Source organism: Octopus bimaculoides, chromosome 1 (genome assembly GCF_046866305.1).
Source record: "Octopus bimaculoides isolate indiv1 chromosome 1, ASM4686630v1, whole genome shotgun sequence".
NCBI classification, from domain to species: domain Eukaryota; kingdom Metazoa; phylum Mollusca; class Cephalopoda; order Octopoda; family Octopodidae; genus Octopus; species Octopus bimaculoides.
This window is the reverse complement of record NC_142928.1, coordinates 86754742-86771107: the sequence shown is the minus strand read 5'-3', so window position 1 is coordinate 86771107 and position 16366 is coordinate 86754742. Positions and strand designations below refer to the sequence as shown.

The 16366-nt window shown below is 33.3% G+C and overlaps 1 protein-coding gene across 8 annotated transcripts in view; it reads right to left on the bottom strand.

The window, feature by feature from the left end:
* Positions 1-16366, bottom strand: part of LOC106884368 (uncharacterized) — a 282032-nt gene that overhangs the window by 115073 nt on the left and 150593 nt on the right. For all 8 annotated transcript variants that reach the window (XR_016242143.1, XR_016242144.1, XR_016242145.1 and 5 more), the window contains exons 8-11: positions 15149-15252; positions 11164-11288; positions 4221-4468; positions 1816-2016 (exon numbers count right to left, since the gene is read on the bottom strand). Coding sequence is in view for 5 of the 8 variants with exons in the window: in XM_089353296.1 (XP_089209422.1) it covers positions 1816-2016; positions 4221-4468; positions 11164-11288; positions 15149-15252 (678 nt within the window). In the remaining 3 variants the exon portion in view is untranslated. The remainder of the gene's footprint in view (positions 1-1815; positions 2017-4220; positions 4469-11163; positions 11289-15148; positions 15253-16366) is intronic.

The window sequence follows — 16366 nt, the reverse complement described above, 5'->3', positions numbered from 1 at the left end:
AATCCCCATGTACCCAAACTTTGTGGACACCCTGTAGTATTCAAATTGAAGGTAACATACCTTGAAAATAATAAAACATACATTTCTGTGTTTTTCTGTACATTGTATATAATCAGATAACACAACACTAATAGATCTTGTGGCCCTTATACATTTCACTGTAGCTTCTTAATACCGAGAGATTCTAGAGACTGTTGTGTCTTGATGGTGTAAGTAACTGTTATCAGTTGAAGTAAGCAAGTAAATTTCAATGACCATGTGTAAGCTAATTAACTTGGCTACCACTAGATTAGCAGCATGAAATATACAGTAAATAGTTTGCATACACTGTGACAATGACTGGTGGTAATAATGGGCTTGAAAGATGCCAACAGTCTTTCTCACCTTCAATCCCTGGCATTAACCACTGGAAATGATACACAGTTGCTGCGACAGGTATTTCCTAGAACCATGACAGAGTTCAAGAGTTATTTTAGACTACCGAGACAATCTAATATGTAAAAAATATTGCTACCTTTAAGTATGGTTGAAATTGTTGTTGTTGGTGGTGGTGGTGGTGGTGGTGGTGTTGCACTAATGCAATTCCAACAGCAAAGAGCAAACAACTTATTTTATGTCAGATATTAATAAATTAGAGGTAAGAAATTAAATGTATTCATAGATATTCACAAAAATAAAAAGAAAGTTGCCATATGTGTGTATGCATATATACATGCATACATATATATCATCATCATCATCATCGTTTAACGCCCGCTTTCCATGCTAGCATGGGTTGGACGATTTGACTGAGGACTGGTGAAACCGGATGGCAACACCAGGCTCCAATCTGATTTGGCAGAGTTTCTACAGTTGGATGCCCTTCCTAACGCCAAACATACATATTAAAAAATGTGTAAAAAACAGCTGTAATGAGCTGACATTTATCCATCGTCTGTTATTATTCATTTGCTTATAATGCACCATAGAGATTCATGGCACATCAGATACGCTGGAGTATTCCAAACAATGTATGATCAACACAACCCCTAGGTACTTAATACTTGTAGGGGTGGTTTTCTCTGTATGCATAACCTGAATATCCTACTAGATATTTAATCAACCAGAGGTGGTGATCACAGGTTTATCGAACCTTACCTGGTGCATATCCTTTTAAGTACCTGGTTCTATGAAGAATCCTTATTATTATTATTATTATTATTATTATTATTATTACACACACCCACATATATATATACATACATATATATAAGGACATCGAGGTGTAAAAAACTTGCCAAACGAATAATGCTCCACACACACACACATACACAAACGTGTATATATATATATAAAAAGCCTAAAGTCAGGAGGTTTGAGAGATGAAGATAGGTTTATTTATCTGTTTGACTTCCATATGATGATGACAATAACTCTCTCTCGCTCTCGCTCTCTCTCTCTCTATATATATACACACACACACACACACACACACATATAATTATCTATCTATGAATTTGTGTGTGTGTGTGTGTGTGTGTGAGTGTGTGCATCTGTGTATGTGGTTTTGTGAAATTTGAAAATAGCAATGCTACACAAGTGTCTCTTGAGAAGTTCTCCTCATAGACAATATGGGTATAAACATTTATATTATATATATGGACAACATCAATATTTTTGTTTTCCATTTTATCTTCTTAATGACTACTCTCCAATTAAATATGTGTATTTAGGAGGGAGAGGGAGAGAGAGAGAGAGAGAGAGAGAGAGAGAGAGAGAGAGAGAGAGCAATGAAGTTAGGATTGTCAGAGAAAGAGTTGTTTTTAGATAACTTACCAGTATTGTTATTGGTGTAATTGCTTTCCACATTAATTTCCAAAAAAAGCGATCAAGGCTACCAGTCATGTCAGTGATATGTCGCAAAATTTTCTTTGGACCATAGAACCACATCAGAATCAAACATTCAAAAAAGCAAATAAATGGCAAGGACCAGCTTGGAAGGTAAACATCCATTGTTTGATCAGTGTAAATATCAGCCTTGTAAAGTAGACAAAAAAATAATATCTAAGTAAATATCAATATGAGCAAAAAAAGTAAATAAATAATAGAAGACATTGCAAAGAATAATACTTTTTATAACAACAGCATTTTTGAAAAATATGTCTTTTTAGAAGAATAGAGAGTAATTTTGCTAAATGGAAAATGCCAGACTAACAATTAACAATATATTAATGATATATTATCATGCAGCAAATATTCCATTGTCTTGGGAGCATTATTAATTCTAGGATCATAATTTTTCAATTAGTGTTAACTTTAGAGATGAAAACTTTTCTTCAATATTTATATCTACACAATAATATTTCAATCAATTTGATCTCAGACCACCATCAGTTACCTTATTTCTGGAAAGTAAATTGTATATTACGATGGAATGAAGTTTGCCTTATTTTTCATAGAATTGCAGAAAAATTTTAGGAAATTAGATCTATTAAATTAATCACATTGCTGTCCTATCCAATGAGTTTAGTCTTTTGTGCTTAATTCCTTCTAAATATAAAATTAAGAACTAGGTTTTGATGATAAAACTAGGTTTTTATAATAAAATCAGGGTTTCTTTCATTTCTTTAGTGATGAAGATTCCATCACTAACACATTGCAGGCACTTATCCACAAATGTGCAATGTCCTTTCATTTAACTTTCTTTCATTGCCTCTTCTATTGTTATCACTGAAGCCTCTGCTTCTCTGCACTAATTAGTTGCCCACAGTCTCCATCCAAACTTCACCTGACCCACTTATCTCTCCTTCCACCATTTATCTCTCTTCTGTAGTTTTACATTAATAACTTTGTCCAGTTCTTCCTGTGTCAATTTCACTAGTCTGAGAAGACCTTTGACAGTCCCAAGTAATACACCAAAAATTGGAATATTGATGATGATGATGACAATTAACATGACAATAATGGTGATGGTAATTGTGATAAAAACGCTGCTGTTGCTGATAGTGATTGGGTAATGCAAATGCTAATTACCAGCTAGAGAACAATTACATTAGCAAATGACATGCTGCTATTCTGGCAACAGAATATAAATACAACTCCATTTGACACAAATTCAAATGTTATTGATGGCCTCTTGTTTAGCTTTGGGTCTGTTCTGAGGGAGTAGACCTAAGAGCAGAGGCATTCCAGCCATGATCATCCCATCATTTTGTATACAGAAACCACCTTGTCCAATGTGTTTATTCTTTTTACAAGATGGCAAAATATGATTTCAGGGAGGTTTAACTGATATTTCTAGCATATTGTGCAGCTCTCTACATAAACTGATTTACCTCTTAGGCAATTCAGTTGGCTCTTTTCTGCTTTACCAACTTGCTTATTTACAATATGCATGACTGGGTATATAAGGATATGCAACACATATCATATTGTGTTGTTTTGTTGATAATACTGAAGAAGCATGCCAATTGGTTAGTGTAATGGGTTAATTAGCACACGTAATTACAACAGGCGTGTAGAAATGCACATATCTTACATAAAGCTTACAAATACCAATTATTTTTTCTGTGTTTCTTATGAATATATGTGTAGGGTTAGGCATGTGTAGGGGGAAAACTTCCTAGTTTCTTTTAAAATACTATAGCAAATCTGACAATAGGCTATTTGTATCATAATTGCTTCACTTGTATTTTATATTAAATAATCAATTAATAAGAACTCTACGAGAAAAGTTATTTCAAAAACCTAATAAAAAAAAAAAAAATCTCACACAAATAAAAAAAATAGCTAAATCATGTTTGTTCATATTTTTAGGCTTGAAATTAACAAACTCATTACTGTATTTCCTGGCATACAAGTCGAATTTTTCAGACCAAAAGTTAGCCAAAAACAGTAGGTTGTCTTATATACCAAAACAAGTTTGGAGAACCAAACGTTCCATGTTGAAGGCAACAGGATTTGGAAAGTTAGTGATGATGTTTGAATGTTTACACATGTTTACACTATAAACTATGTCGACTTGTATGCCAGAAAATATAGTATACTTAAAGAAAAAGTTGGCATAACGATTCTCCCAAGACACAGAAAAGTATCATATAGAGTTATTGGAATATTTATTTAGAAGATTTCACATGCTATCATTTAATTAATCTTCACAAAAATGTTTTATAATTAATTAGAGAATATTTAAAATAACTGTACAGTGATAATTTCCTTTTTTTTTAGCAAAAGTTTCTTACCTGAGAAAGTATGAAGAGGGAAAAAATGAAAGATAATACACATATGACAAACAACCAGAACAGCTTGTAACAGTTCCTTTCAGGCATTGGCCATATTATCTCCAGTCCTGATACAACTAGTTGGGTGAATATTACAATGCTATTTAAGGTGATGATGGTCAACATAAGATAAAAAAGAGCTGACCACACTGGTGGAAAGGGCATTAATGATGTGATCTCAGGAAATATAATGAATGCCATGTCAAGGGCTGTAAAGATAAATGGTAAGATTTCATTAGAGAAGTAAAAAAAAAAAAATTTTTAATATAAACAGATATGCGAAGTATAAAATGAATAAAAGACACCTTTGATAAGAATCCAATAAGATTAAAAAATAGATTAAGGCGGTTCCTTATTTTGAATCAGTCAAATGAAATTTTACAAACACACGATGTCCCCTGTTGGACAGTTGATAATAAATTCTTCATAGTGTTAGGTAGGAATGGAAATTTAAATTTGGAATTATTGAATAAGGGGAAAATGCATAGAATGTACATATCTAATTTTCTTTTTATTGTTTACTTATTATGAAGTGCTTAAAATTTCTATTCAGTGGTAATCATGTAATTACTATTTCATCCTTTTTAGAAATTTTCTGGACATTACATAGCCTAATTAAACATTTTATGAAAAGAGGTAGTCTGGAAGAAATTCATAGAATGTGTGTTTTCCCTACTTCAGTTAATAATCTGCACAAACTAACTATATTTTGAAGATATCAAAATATCAATTAGTTATAATTGTAAAATAGCTTCAACTAACATTGTTTGAACTTGCTATGCTTTCTGTGTTTTTTATGAATGCATAATGCAACTCAAACTCCTTACACTAGCCGATACTGATGGCAATTATTCATTCGAGGCAATGATTTATGTAGCAATGGGCTTTGAGAATACTGATGGTACTTATACTTCCCTCTTGTATAAAGGAAAATAAAACAAAAATACATTTAAAAATCTAAAAATGAAAATAATTTTGATGGTTTAAGACTATCTAATATTGGTGATTCATCATCATCATTTTAACATCCCCTTTCATGTTCCCATGGGTGAAACAGAATTTATTAAGGCAGATTTTCTATGAATGGATGCCCTTCCTATCATCAACCCTCACCTGTTTCCAAGCAAAGTAATATTTCCCTATAGCCAGGCATGTTTCCACAGAATATTGGGAATGAATGGCACTGCTTGTATGACAGTGACACTCACTTACAACCATCACTTGACATTAAGATGAGAAGATACAGACAAGCATTCACACATACATACATACATACATACATACATACATACATACATATTGGCTCAACCTATAGATAATGTGGTTTTTTCAATTGCATGAACTAAAAGTTGGATGGGGACAGGTTAATCTACCTGCATCAACTTGCTATAAAAACAGGTAGTAATTTTATCTCGTCCTTATTCTTAGTGCAAGTTTTGAAGAGTGCAGTTCAATTTTAACAGCCATTTTTTTTCAAAGCTATAATGGAAGTGACAAAGGAGCATATTCAGCATATTTTGCTTTATGAGTTCAATAAAGGCAACAACGCAATGGAAAGTACGAGAAATATTAATGCAGTATATGGAGATCGGACAATAAGCACAAGCCAGTGTCAATGGTGGTTCCGGAAATTCTGAGCTGGAAACTACAGCCTAGAAGACAAACCTCTTCCTGGAAGATTTGTAGAGCTTGACAAGGACATCCTGCAAACCCTGGTGGAACAAAATCCCATTGTAACTGTTGAGGAACTATCAAAGAAGCTTGGATTTGGTCATTCAATCAGTCATCGATACCTGTGTGCCATTGGAAAAGTTAGCAAACTAGGTCAGTAGGCTCCTCATAAACTTCCCTGGTCTAATTGCATGCAGAGAGTGAACGTGTGCTCTTCTTTACTGTTGTATCCCATGAATGAACCTTTTTAGGACCAAATAGTGACTGGTGACAAGAAATGGGTTCTCTATAAAAATGTCAAGCACCAAAGACAGTGGGTAGGGAAAGGAGAAACACCGGCACCCCAGGTTAAAGAAGGTCTTCAGCCACATAAGGTGTTGTTATCTGTTTGGTGGAATATGAATGGTTTACTCCACTTTGAACTTTTAAACCAAACCAAACAATAACAAAGGAGATCTACTGTGAGCAGCTTGAGTGGCTAAAGTCAGCGCTAGGAGAAAAACGACTATCTTTGGTTTCAACACAAAAGGTGTTCTTCCATCATGATAATGTTTGGCAACATATAGCAAGGATGACATTTCAAAGGTTGGAGCAGTTTGAATGGGAAACGATGCCCTACCCACAATATTCGCCAGATGTTTCCCCATCTGATTATCATTTATTCCACAGTCTTCAAAATCATTTGGAGGGGTAAAAATATGAATTCTGTAGTCGAGGTCAGAACAGTACTGGAGGAGTATTTTTCGTCACGGACAAGTGAATTTTGGAAGAGGGGCCTTGCAAGTCTACAAGATAGATGGAAGAGCATTGTAGAAAATGAAGGAGAGTATATTTTTGATTAAAAAAGAACTTTGTTTATCTTAATTTTGAAAAATAAAAGAAGTATAAAAAAATGCATTATTTATAGGATGACCCAACATATACATATGCAACAGGTTTTCAGTTTCCATCAACCAAATCTACTCACAAGGCTTTGGCTGGCCCAGGGCTACAGAAGAAGACATTTGCCCAAGGTACTGTGTAGTGAGATTGAACTCAAAATATCAATATGCATATTCACCAACAAATGGCAGACAAAAAGCAGATGCAAATGGCAGACAAAAAGAATACTTTCATTTTGAACCTACTGAAACAAAGATTGTGTTTGAAAGAATTTGTAATTGTTCTATCTAACTAGTAATTACTCTTTCTAGTCTCTATGATGTGATCATTTCAGCAAATCTAAAGAGCATTTTGTGGTTAGTTAAATGTTCCTTGGAAAAATAATTAGTCAATTGTAAAAGATAATGGTAATTACTTTCAGTTAAATAAACAGAGACATTAAGAGTAATTAGCACTGCTGCCTATGAAATGCAGCTTAAATACCACTAAATCATTATGCCTTATGGATTAATAATCTTGAACACAAACTGGATAGGTTCATTTTCATCATTTTTAATTATCTTGGTATATCTCTATCTTTTCTTTAAGTCTAAGTTTCAGTTTTCTGAATGAACTCATTTGATAGTTATTTTATCAAATCATTAATCAGAATCCTCTTCATATTCAACTTAAACTTATCCTCTTATATTCTGAGGAAATTACCAAAAGTTTTAGTTATATACACTTCATTTATATCTGTTCATCCTTCTGTCTATCTGTTTGTCTATCCATCCTTCTGTCCGTCCGTCCATCCATCCATCCATCCATCCATATATATATTTATATGTGTGGGTATATATATATAACATTCCTTGTTGACATTATGCCTGGTTCCTCTGTGTTTTGAAGATGTCTAGAATTTAAAAAATCCCTTACTTGGAAATAGTTAAGGGTTGCTGATAGGAAGAGCATTATTCAACTGTAAAATCTTGTTTAAAATAACTTCCCTTCTAACCCATGCTAGTATAGAAAAATAAATGTTAAGTATATGAAGTTCTAAATGAATATATACATACATACATACATACATACATACATACATCTGTTAAAGTCTGTCATACCAGCCATGACGAAGGGAAATAGCCCTGAAACTCGAGTCGCCTTTATATACTTATATTTATATATTTGATCCTTTATATTGAACACTCAATATTTCATCTACATTCAATACTTTCTTTCATGGTGCCATCCATTTTTATTTTATCTTATTTTATATTATATATTGTATATTATATTATATATTGTATATTCCATATTCTATACCCCACATTGGTTCTGCAGGAATATAAATAAAACATAAAAAACAGACAGTGTTGGAACTCTTTTAAACAAAATAATATATTCCTCTATACACAATCATACAAAAAAAACACCTTTTTTGTATTTATTTTTACTCGCATATATATATATATATATATATATATATGTATATGATATAATGATGTAGAAGGTTAAATCCCTGAAGGGTTCAGAAATTAGAATAGATATTTTAAGTTGAGTACATTAGGAAATATAATGGGAAAGATTTTAGGAAGTTGATAATGGCTCAAACAGAAAGGTGGAATATTATTACTAAGAATTAATCATACAACTTGGAAAGGTATAAACTTATTATGATGTTTTTAAAGTATTATATAGAAATGAAAGTTATATGTTAGACTTATTTTATTCTAAAATACATAATTGCAATGATGAATAATTATGCTGAAGTGGTTTATTCAGGGTAAAAAAAAAAAAAGAATGCTATTGTAAAGAATATGTCCTTACAGAAATCTGATTGAAATGAAGAATGCAGTTATAAAGGTATTTGTTTTATATAGATGTTATTAGATGAGGTAAATATAGCTGTAAGCAGTTTGTTTATACAAATAGGTAATCACAGCAGAATATCATCATAACAAGTAACTTCATGTAAGCAGGTAATCATAAAAGAATGCTGTTGTAAAAGGTTTACTTATAAAGACAGGTCATTCACAGCAAAGTACAGTAGCAATAGGAAATTAATAAAGTCATGTAATTAGATTACACAAATACAATTGCAAGCTAACTACATATGCAGAGTAATGTCAAAAGAGATAAATGTAGGGGCAAATATTTTATTCTTATAGAGTGATTATCAATAAAGAAAAACGTGTCAGCACTTGTGGTTAGTTTGTTCCTGTAATCAGATAATGAGGTAAAAGAATGCACTTACAAGAGAATATTGCTTCTGAATTGCATTCATTTACAAATTGAATACATATTTATACAAGTTGTTAATATCAATAGAAGGAAAAGAGAAAGAAGAGCTAAACTTGTACTGACAATATAGTTAATTACGTTTTGATCAAAGCTTGTTTGAAAGAAGTAGGAAACTTAAATGGCAAAGAAAAGAAATGAAACATGGAATATAGAACATAGCTAGGGTTGGTCTAACATATCCAAAAGAACTCTGCCTGCAGTTCCATGCAAATTATTATCCTACATTTATTAAAATACATTTTTTTCACAAATTAGACAGTAAATGATACATTTTAATAATTGAGAATCCCACAGTCCAAAATTCTGTCTATCCTCAGTTTGTAATATGCAATTAGAAATGACTAGAAATATAAACTGTCTAATGTATACTCTTTTACTCTTTTACTTGTTTCAGTCATTTGGTAAGAAATCTTGAAATAAAACTGAATAATGACATACATACATATGTACATACAAAAATACAAAAATACAAACATACATAAATACATGCATTCATACAATCATGCCTACATATATATCTATGTGTGTGTCTTTGTGGCTGTGTTTATCATCCACCACTGTTTGACGACTGGTGTCAGTGCATTTGCATACCCAAACTTAGCTATTTGGCAAAAGAGATCGATATAATAAATGCCAGGCTTAAAAGATAAAGGTACCAGGGTCAATTTATTCAGCTAAAACTCTTCAAGGTGGAGCCCCAGCCTGGCTCAGTTGAATGACTAAAACGAGTAAAAGACAAGAGATACATACGCGTGCGTGCAAACACAGACACACACACACACACACACACACACACACACACATGTAATTCCTTTTATTGCTTTCAACCAGTGGCTGTGCCCATGCTCGGGTACCCCCACCATACTTACATATGTATATATATTTATTTAATCATTTGTTGTAATTCCTGGTTGTCCTGGACACTTAAAGCTGACCAGGAGTTGAAATGATCATAGTACAAATGATTAAATATAAAAATATGAAACTCTACACTTGTAATATGTACTGAGTACTATATATGAAGGTAATCGACTTTCATTGAATCAATATGTGTGTGTATGTGAGTATGCATGTGTTGTGTGTGTATGCTTGTGCATGTATGTGTGGATGAAAAAGATACTTTTGAAATATTTTCACTGAATTATGGCACAGGCATGATTGTGTGGTAAGAAGCTGGCTTCTCAACCACATGGTTCTAGGTTCAGTCCCACTGCTTAGCACCTTAGGCAAGTGTCTTCTACTATAGTTTCGGGCCAACCAAAGCCTTGTGTGTGAATTTGGTAGATGGAAACTGAAAGAAACCGATTTTATATGTATATTTCTATGTATGTGTGTCTCTGTGTCTGTGTTTGTTCCCCGCCCCCTGCTGCTTGACAACTGGTGATGGTATGTTTATGTCCCTCGTAACCTAGCAGTTTGGCAAAAGAGACCAATAGAATAAGTACTAGGCTTCAAAAAATAATAAGTCCAAGGGTCGATCTGTTTGACTAAAACCCTTCAAGGTGGTACTCCAGCATGGCCATAGTCAAAATGACTGAAACAAGTAAAAGTTAAGATATAAAAGATCTTATAGACTGTCTTTTCTGTGTCAAATTCTTTCACATTTTGGCACAAAGCCAGTGATTTTAGAATTTTTATCAGCAAACACATTATAAATTCATTGAAAATTCTTGCTTTTGAAACAGTTCTTGAACCATATAGAAATTATTGAGACTAAAAAGAATAACAAGTATAAAAGATACTTAATTACTATGGTCTTAACCCTTTAGCATTCAGATTATTCTGTCAAATGTAAAACTTATGTATTCACACCATGTAAAATTAATCTTGCATCATTTCATGGCTTTGAGATTTCAATTATGTGATTGTTTATTTTTAAAATGACACAATAAGGTAGCTATGAATGACCATATCTGACTAGTTTGAACATAAAACAGGTAGAATATTTTGGCCAGATATGACCGTTTAAGCACTAAAGGGTTAAATAAGTGAGAAATATAAATACTTCACTCAGCAAGTTTCATTGGAAACTAAATTGGTAGAAGTTTGTAAATTCTATATTATAACTTACCAGGAATTTCTAGACGATTGAGTGGAAGTTGATAAATTTTTGTGAAAACTCCTTGAATGGCAAACATTAATAGTCCCAATATTTCTGTACTAACAAGGTTAACAGTGCAACCTAGGAGTGAAAACCTAAACAAAAAAAATAAATAAATAAAAGGGAATTAGATAAACATTTCTTTTTATTGAAATTGTCTAAGTTTCAAACAGTAAATGGATTTTAATTGGGAAATGAAAAAGGAGAGAGAAAAGGTACAGAAATAATGACTTATGACTGGATTCTTTATTTAAAAAAATAAATTATTACTAATTTAATAAATCCAACTTCAATTTAGTGATTTCACCACCATCACTACCACCACCACCACCACCACCACCACCACCACCACCACCACCACCACCACCATCATCGTCGTCGTCGTCGTCGTCGTCATCATCGTCATCATCATCATCATCACCACCACCACCATCATTTAATGTTACTTTTCCATGTTTGCATGGGTCAGATGGAATTTAGTGAGGCAGATTTTATATGGCTTGATGCCCTACCTGTTGCTAATACTCATTGGTTTCCAAGCAAGGTAATAATTTTCCATATGTAGGCATGCTTTTGAAGGAAGACTGGAAACAAACAACCTTGCTTGTATGCCAATGATGTTTATTTACAACCATCATATGATGCCACACACACACACACACGCACACACACATATATGTACATATATACATATATATATATATATATGATGAGTTTCTTTCAGTTTCCATCTACCACATCCACTCATAAGGTTTTGGTTGGTCAGGAGCTATAGTAAAAGATACTTTCTGAAGGTGGCATGCAGTGAAACTGGACCCAAGACAATATGACTGCCATCCCAGTGCAGCATAATTAGACAAAACTGAGATAAATAAATCCTTCAATAACTTAATTAACGTTATTGATGAATAATGACCTTCAGCGTGAAACTGTTACTAACTTTAAAATTCAAAATTAGTCTAGAATCTTGTAAAGATATTTTTCTAGCAGCAGCTCAAACACAAGTAGAAGTTAAATTGTGCAGTATTTTTGGCATGAGATTACTAGCTTATAGTTCTAGATATGTTTTGTCATATCTATATGTGTGTGTGTGTGTGTGTGTGTGAGTAACCCCTTCATTTTTACATCCTTAAATTCACCTGGCAACCAGAAGCAGGTATCAGATCATTTGGCAATGTTATCAGAAATGGATACAAAAAGAATCTATTGTTATTTTTTTAATCAAATATTGTCTTATACATGTATGTAGAATGGCAGTTTATGGCTCCTTCCTGTAGAAACATAACTAACTTTCTTCGAAGAGACATGGAAAATTAGAGAGATACAAGTGGACAGATCAGTTTATGTAAGTAGGGTAAAGACATATCATAAATAGTGCAAAATGAAGTTAGGTTGGGCTGGTAGAAATTCATGCTGGTGCCTAAGTGAAGGACCATGGATACTATATTTCTGGTGGAAAAAATTAAACTGTAAGGGGACAAGGTTCCCATGCTGTCTGGCCAGGTGGGTATTCAGAAGATCACCAGTAGAGAAATGGTTAAGGAGAGTACTTCAGAACATAAAGATGTCAAGTAATATGAGTTTGATTAATGAATTCATTGAACATCTTAGTTTACAGGTGAGTTCCAGTAGACCTGCTCTTATCCATCTTCTCTTCATCATAGTCTTTAAGGTAATTATTCAGGAATTCAGAACTAGATGTCCTTGGAAATTTTTATATGCCAATAATCTGGTTCTCTCTATAGAATCTATTGAGGAGTTCAAAACATGGAAGAGTGGTCTAGTCAGAAAGTTTAAAGTTAAATATGAAAAAAGATTAGAGTATTATTTGATAGAAAAGAAAAACCCTGTGGCATTCTAGGAAGAGAGCTTTGTTCAATGAAATGGAAGGTAGCAGAATGAACTTAATACTAAATATTGCTGTAAGCAATGGATACATAACATGTGTAGTGAGATAACAAACAGAGTCTCAGTAGGGAATCAGAACTTCAAACGCACAGAAGTAACAACCTTGAATTAAAAGCCAAAAGTTGTAGATTTGTTCTTCTACTTAGGCAACACAGTTACTACAGAGCATGGCTTGGATGTTGTAAAATTATAGTATTTATGATAAGAATAGGATGACAGAGGCTCATGGATCTGTTACTTTTATTCTCTCACTTTAGGAAAATTAGATGCTCTGAAGCATACATAAAATATGTACTGCTATTTGATATTTACCATGGAAGATGTATAATGACCTTCAGTGGCTGGAGAGAAATGATATGAGTATAGCACGTTGGGTGTGCAATGTTGATTTACATGAAAGAAGAGTGCAAATGATTTGTTTTTGCACCAGAAGCTATTAACTGCAGGAGAGGATTACTTTGGTTTAATTATGTATTGTTGATGGATTACACATAATTGAGTGAAAGTATTGTTGGTGAAAAATTTCTGTTGTGTGAGCAGACCAAGAAAGACCTGGAAAGAAATGGTAAGGTTAGTTCTGAGACTACTTCTCTTCACCGAATGGACTTATTGTCAGAAACCTAGAAACCTAAATAAAAATATTAAACATATAACCAGTCCAATTTATGTCAGTGTGGGAAAAACCTGTATTAAAACAATTATAAGAATTCACTAGACTCAAACATTTAAAAAAGAAATTGCTTTTGGCTTAATTAGAGATGGAAGAGTAGTGCCCATGACCCTTTATAAGATCTCCAAGGCTTGTGGAAGAAAGGAGGAAGTTATCCTCAAAGTGAGATCCAGTCTACTAAAGGCATCCAAGGGTGAGATGATGGAGTTGACCTTGACAATGAATTAAGCCTACCATTGACAATGATGCTTCTAATCTAAACTTTCTTCTTACACTAAAGATCTTATGTTTTCTATAAAATTTATTAATAATGTATCCAATATTAATGGTTTAGTTTAATTAATACTGTTAAAATATTTTTAAAACGCTACTTGACCCAACTCAACCTGCAATCTTCATGCAATCACAAAAATGCTTTGACCATAGAGCAAAATAATTTTTTATATGATATGTAAAATTGCCAATGAGCAACAAATCAACTACTTAGTTGGACAACTAGCCAGATGGACAACTAGCCAGATGGACAACTAGCCAGATGGACAACTAGCCAGATGGACAACTAGCCAGATGGACAACTAGTGAATCAGTTAGTTAATCATATGCTACCACAACAACCAGCAAGATTAACTAGATAATTAGGTTGTAATGATGGTAATAGACAGTTTATTTAGTGAAGAATCAGGAAAACCATAAATCTGCAGAATGGATTTAAAGTACTTGGTAGGATATAGTTAATAATAATTTGCTTCTAAGACCATACATTTAAAATCATCTTTCAGAGAAGAAGACCAAACCTTCAAATTTTCATTGAAGCCTGACCACAGAAAAAGAGGAGATACAATCTACGACAAATCAAATCTAAAAGACATTATAGATTTGTAATAGACATTCCTTGTATACAGTTCCATTCTATAGCCAGTTTCTTTCATGTTGGGTTTTAAAAAATATATTTTCTTTACATGGTATAGTCAGAAAAGGAAAGGCAATGCTTATGGTCTTTTGAGGGTCTTTGCGACTGGTGGAAGGCAGGCAGGAAACCATCTTCAGACTGCAGAACTGGTCTGAATTCTTGTCATTTTTGCAATTTAGTATAGTATTAAGGGCAGGCAATGACCAAGGTAAATCTACCACCATCAAAATAGGAATGCTCTTTCTGACAGGCTTCCACACAGTTTCTAACAACCAAATTACACTCACAAGGTTTTGGTTTGCATTCTTTGATTGGTATTTTGTAGTCCTTAATATTAACTTTAAACAAAGACTGGATTTTTTTTAAACCTCCATAAGTTAATGAATTCAGTGCATGGTTTACATGTTAAGTTATGAAATGTTTTTCATTTTTATTAAGAAATGAATTAAAAAAATAAATGAACTTACCTAAAACAGTTGCTGTGAAAATGAGTATAACCAGCTAATACTGAAATACTCCCTGTACCGAGAGCTAATGAAAGAAAAAGCTGTTTAGTTGCATCAGACCACACCTGAAAATGATAGAATGATAATATTTTGTTAACCTTCTTGTTACCATATCTCTGTAGAAATAGCACACTTCTTTCTTTTAGTTAATTATAAAAAATAATGAAGAATGTAGTTAAATAAATTTGTCATTATTAAGCTGGTATTTGGAGCATAAATTGAAACAGGAAGTTTTGATGGAAGGTTTTGATTTAGATCACTTTAAAACAAGAAATTTGAATCATAGGACCAGGGGAAGTTTCAGGTAAACCAGTGTCAAAAGAGTTTTGAAAACAAATGACAAAGAAATCAGTGACACATTTTGAAAGCATTAAAATGAGTAAATTCAGTTATCATTTTCATATAAACTTTACAATAGGCGCAGGAGCGGCTGTGTGGTAAGTAGCTTGCTTACCAACCACATGGTTCCAGGTTCAGTCCCACTGCGTGGCACCTTGGACAAGTGTCTTCTACTATAGCCTCGGGCCGACTAAAGCTTTGTGAGTGGATTTGGTAGACAGAAACTGAAAGAAACCCGTCGTATATATGTATATATATGTATGTGTGTTTGTGTGTCTGTGTTTGTACCCCCAACATCGCTTGACAACCGATGCTGGTGTGTTTACGTCCCCGTAACTTAGCGGTTCGGCAAAAGAGACCAATAGAATAAGTTCTAGGCTTACAAAGAATAAGTCCTGGGGTCAATTTGCTCAACTAAAGGCGGTGCTCCAGCATGACCACAGTCAAATGACTGAAACAAGTAAAAGAGTAAAGAGTATTTGTTTCTCTCTGTATTGTATAGGTCAAATCATTCCTGTAAATCGCATGTTTTCTTCTTGATTGTTTTTCTAACCTTCTCCCCCGATGATCTCTGGCTTAATAATTTAATCTTTCTGCCCCACTACTATGACATCTAACAATTTAATTCTGGTGTGCATAATTCACCATATACATTAGTGTTTATCTTATGTTCATGGCTGTTCCCTTTGATTTTCCTTCCTGTCAATTCGAAGAGGAAGCTGGATGTTTACAGATTTCTCAGACCAATTTAGAGCTATATGATGGAACTATGAAATTACATTACAGTAATAACTGTATTACTTGTAAAGTTAATAGATTAGCTAAAACACAAAAAGGATG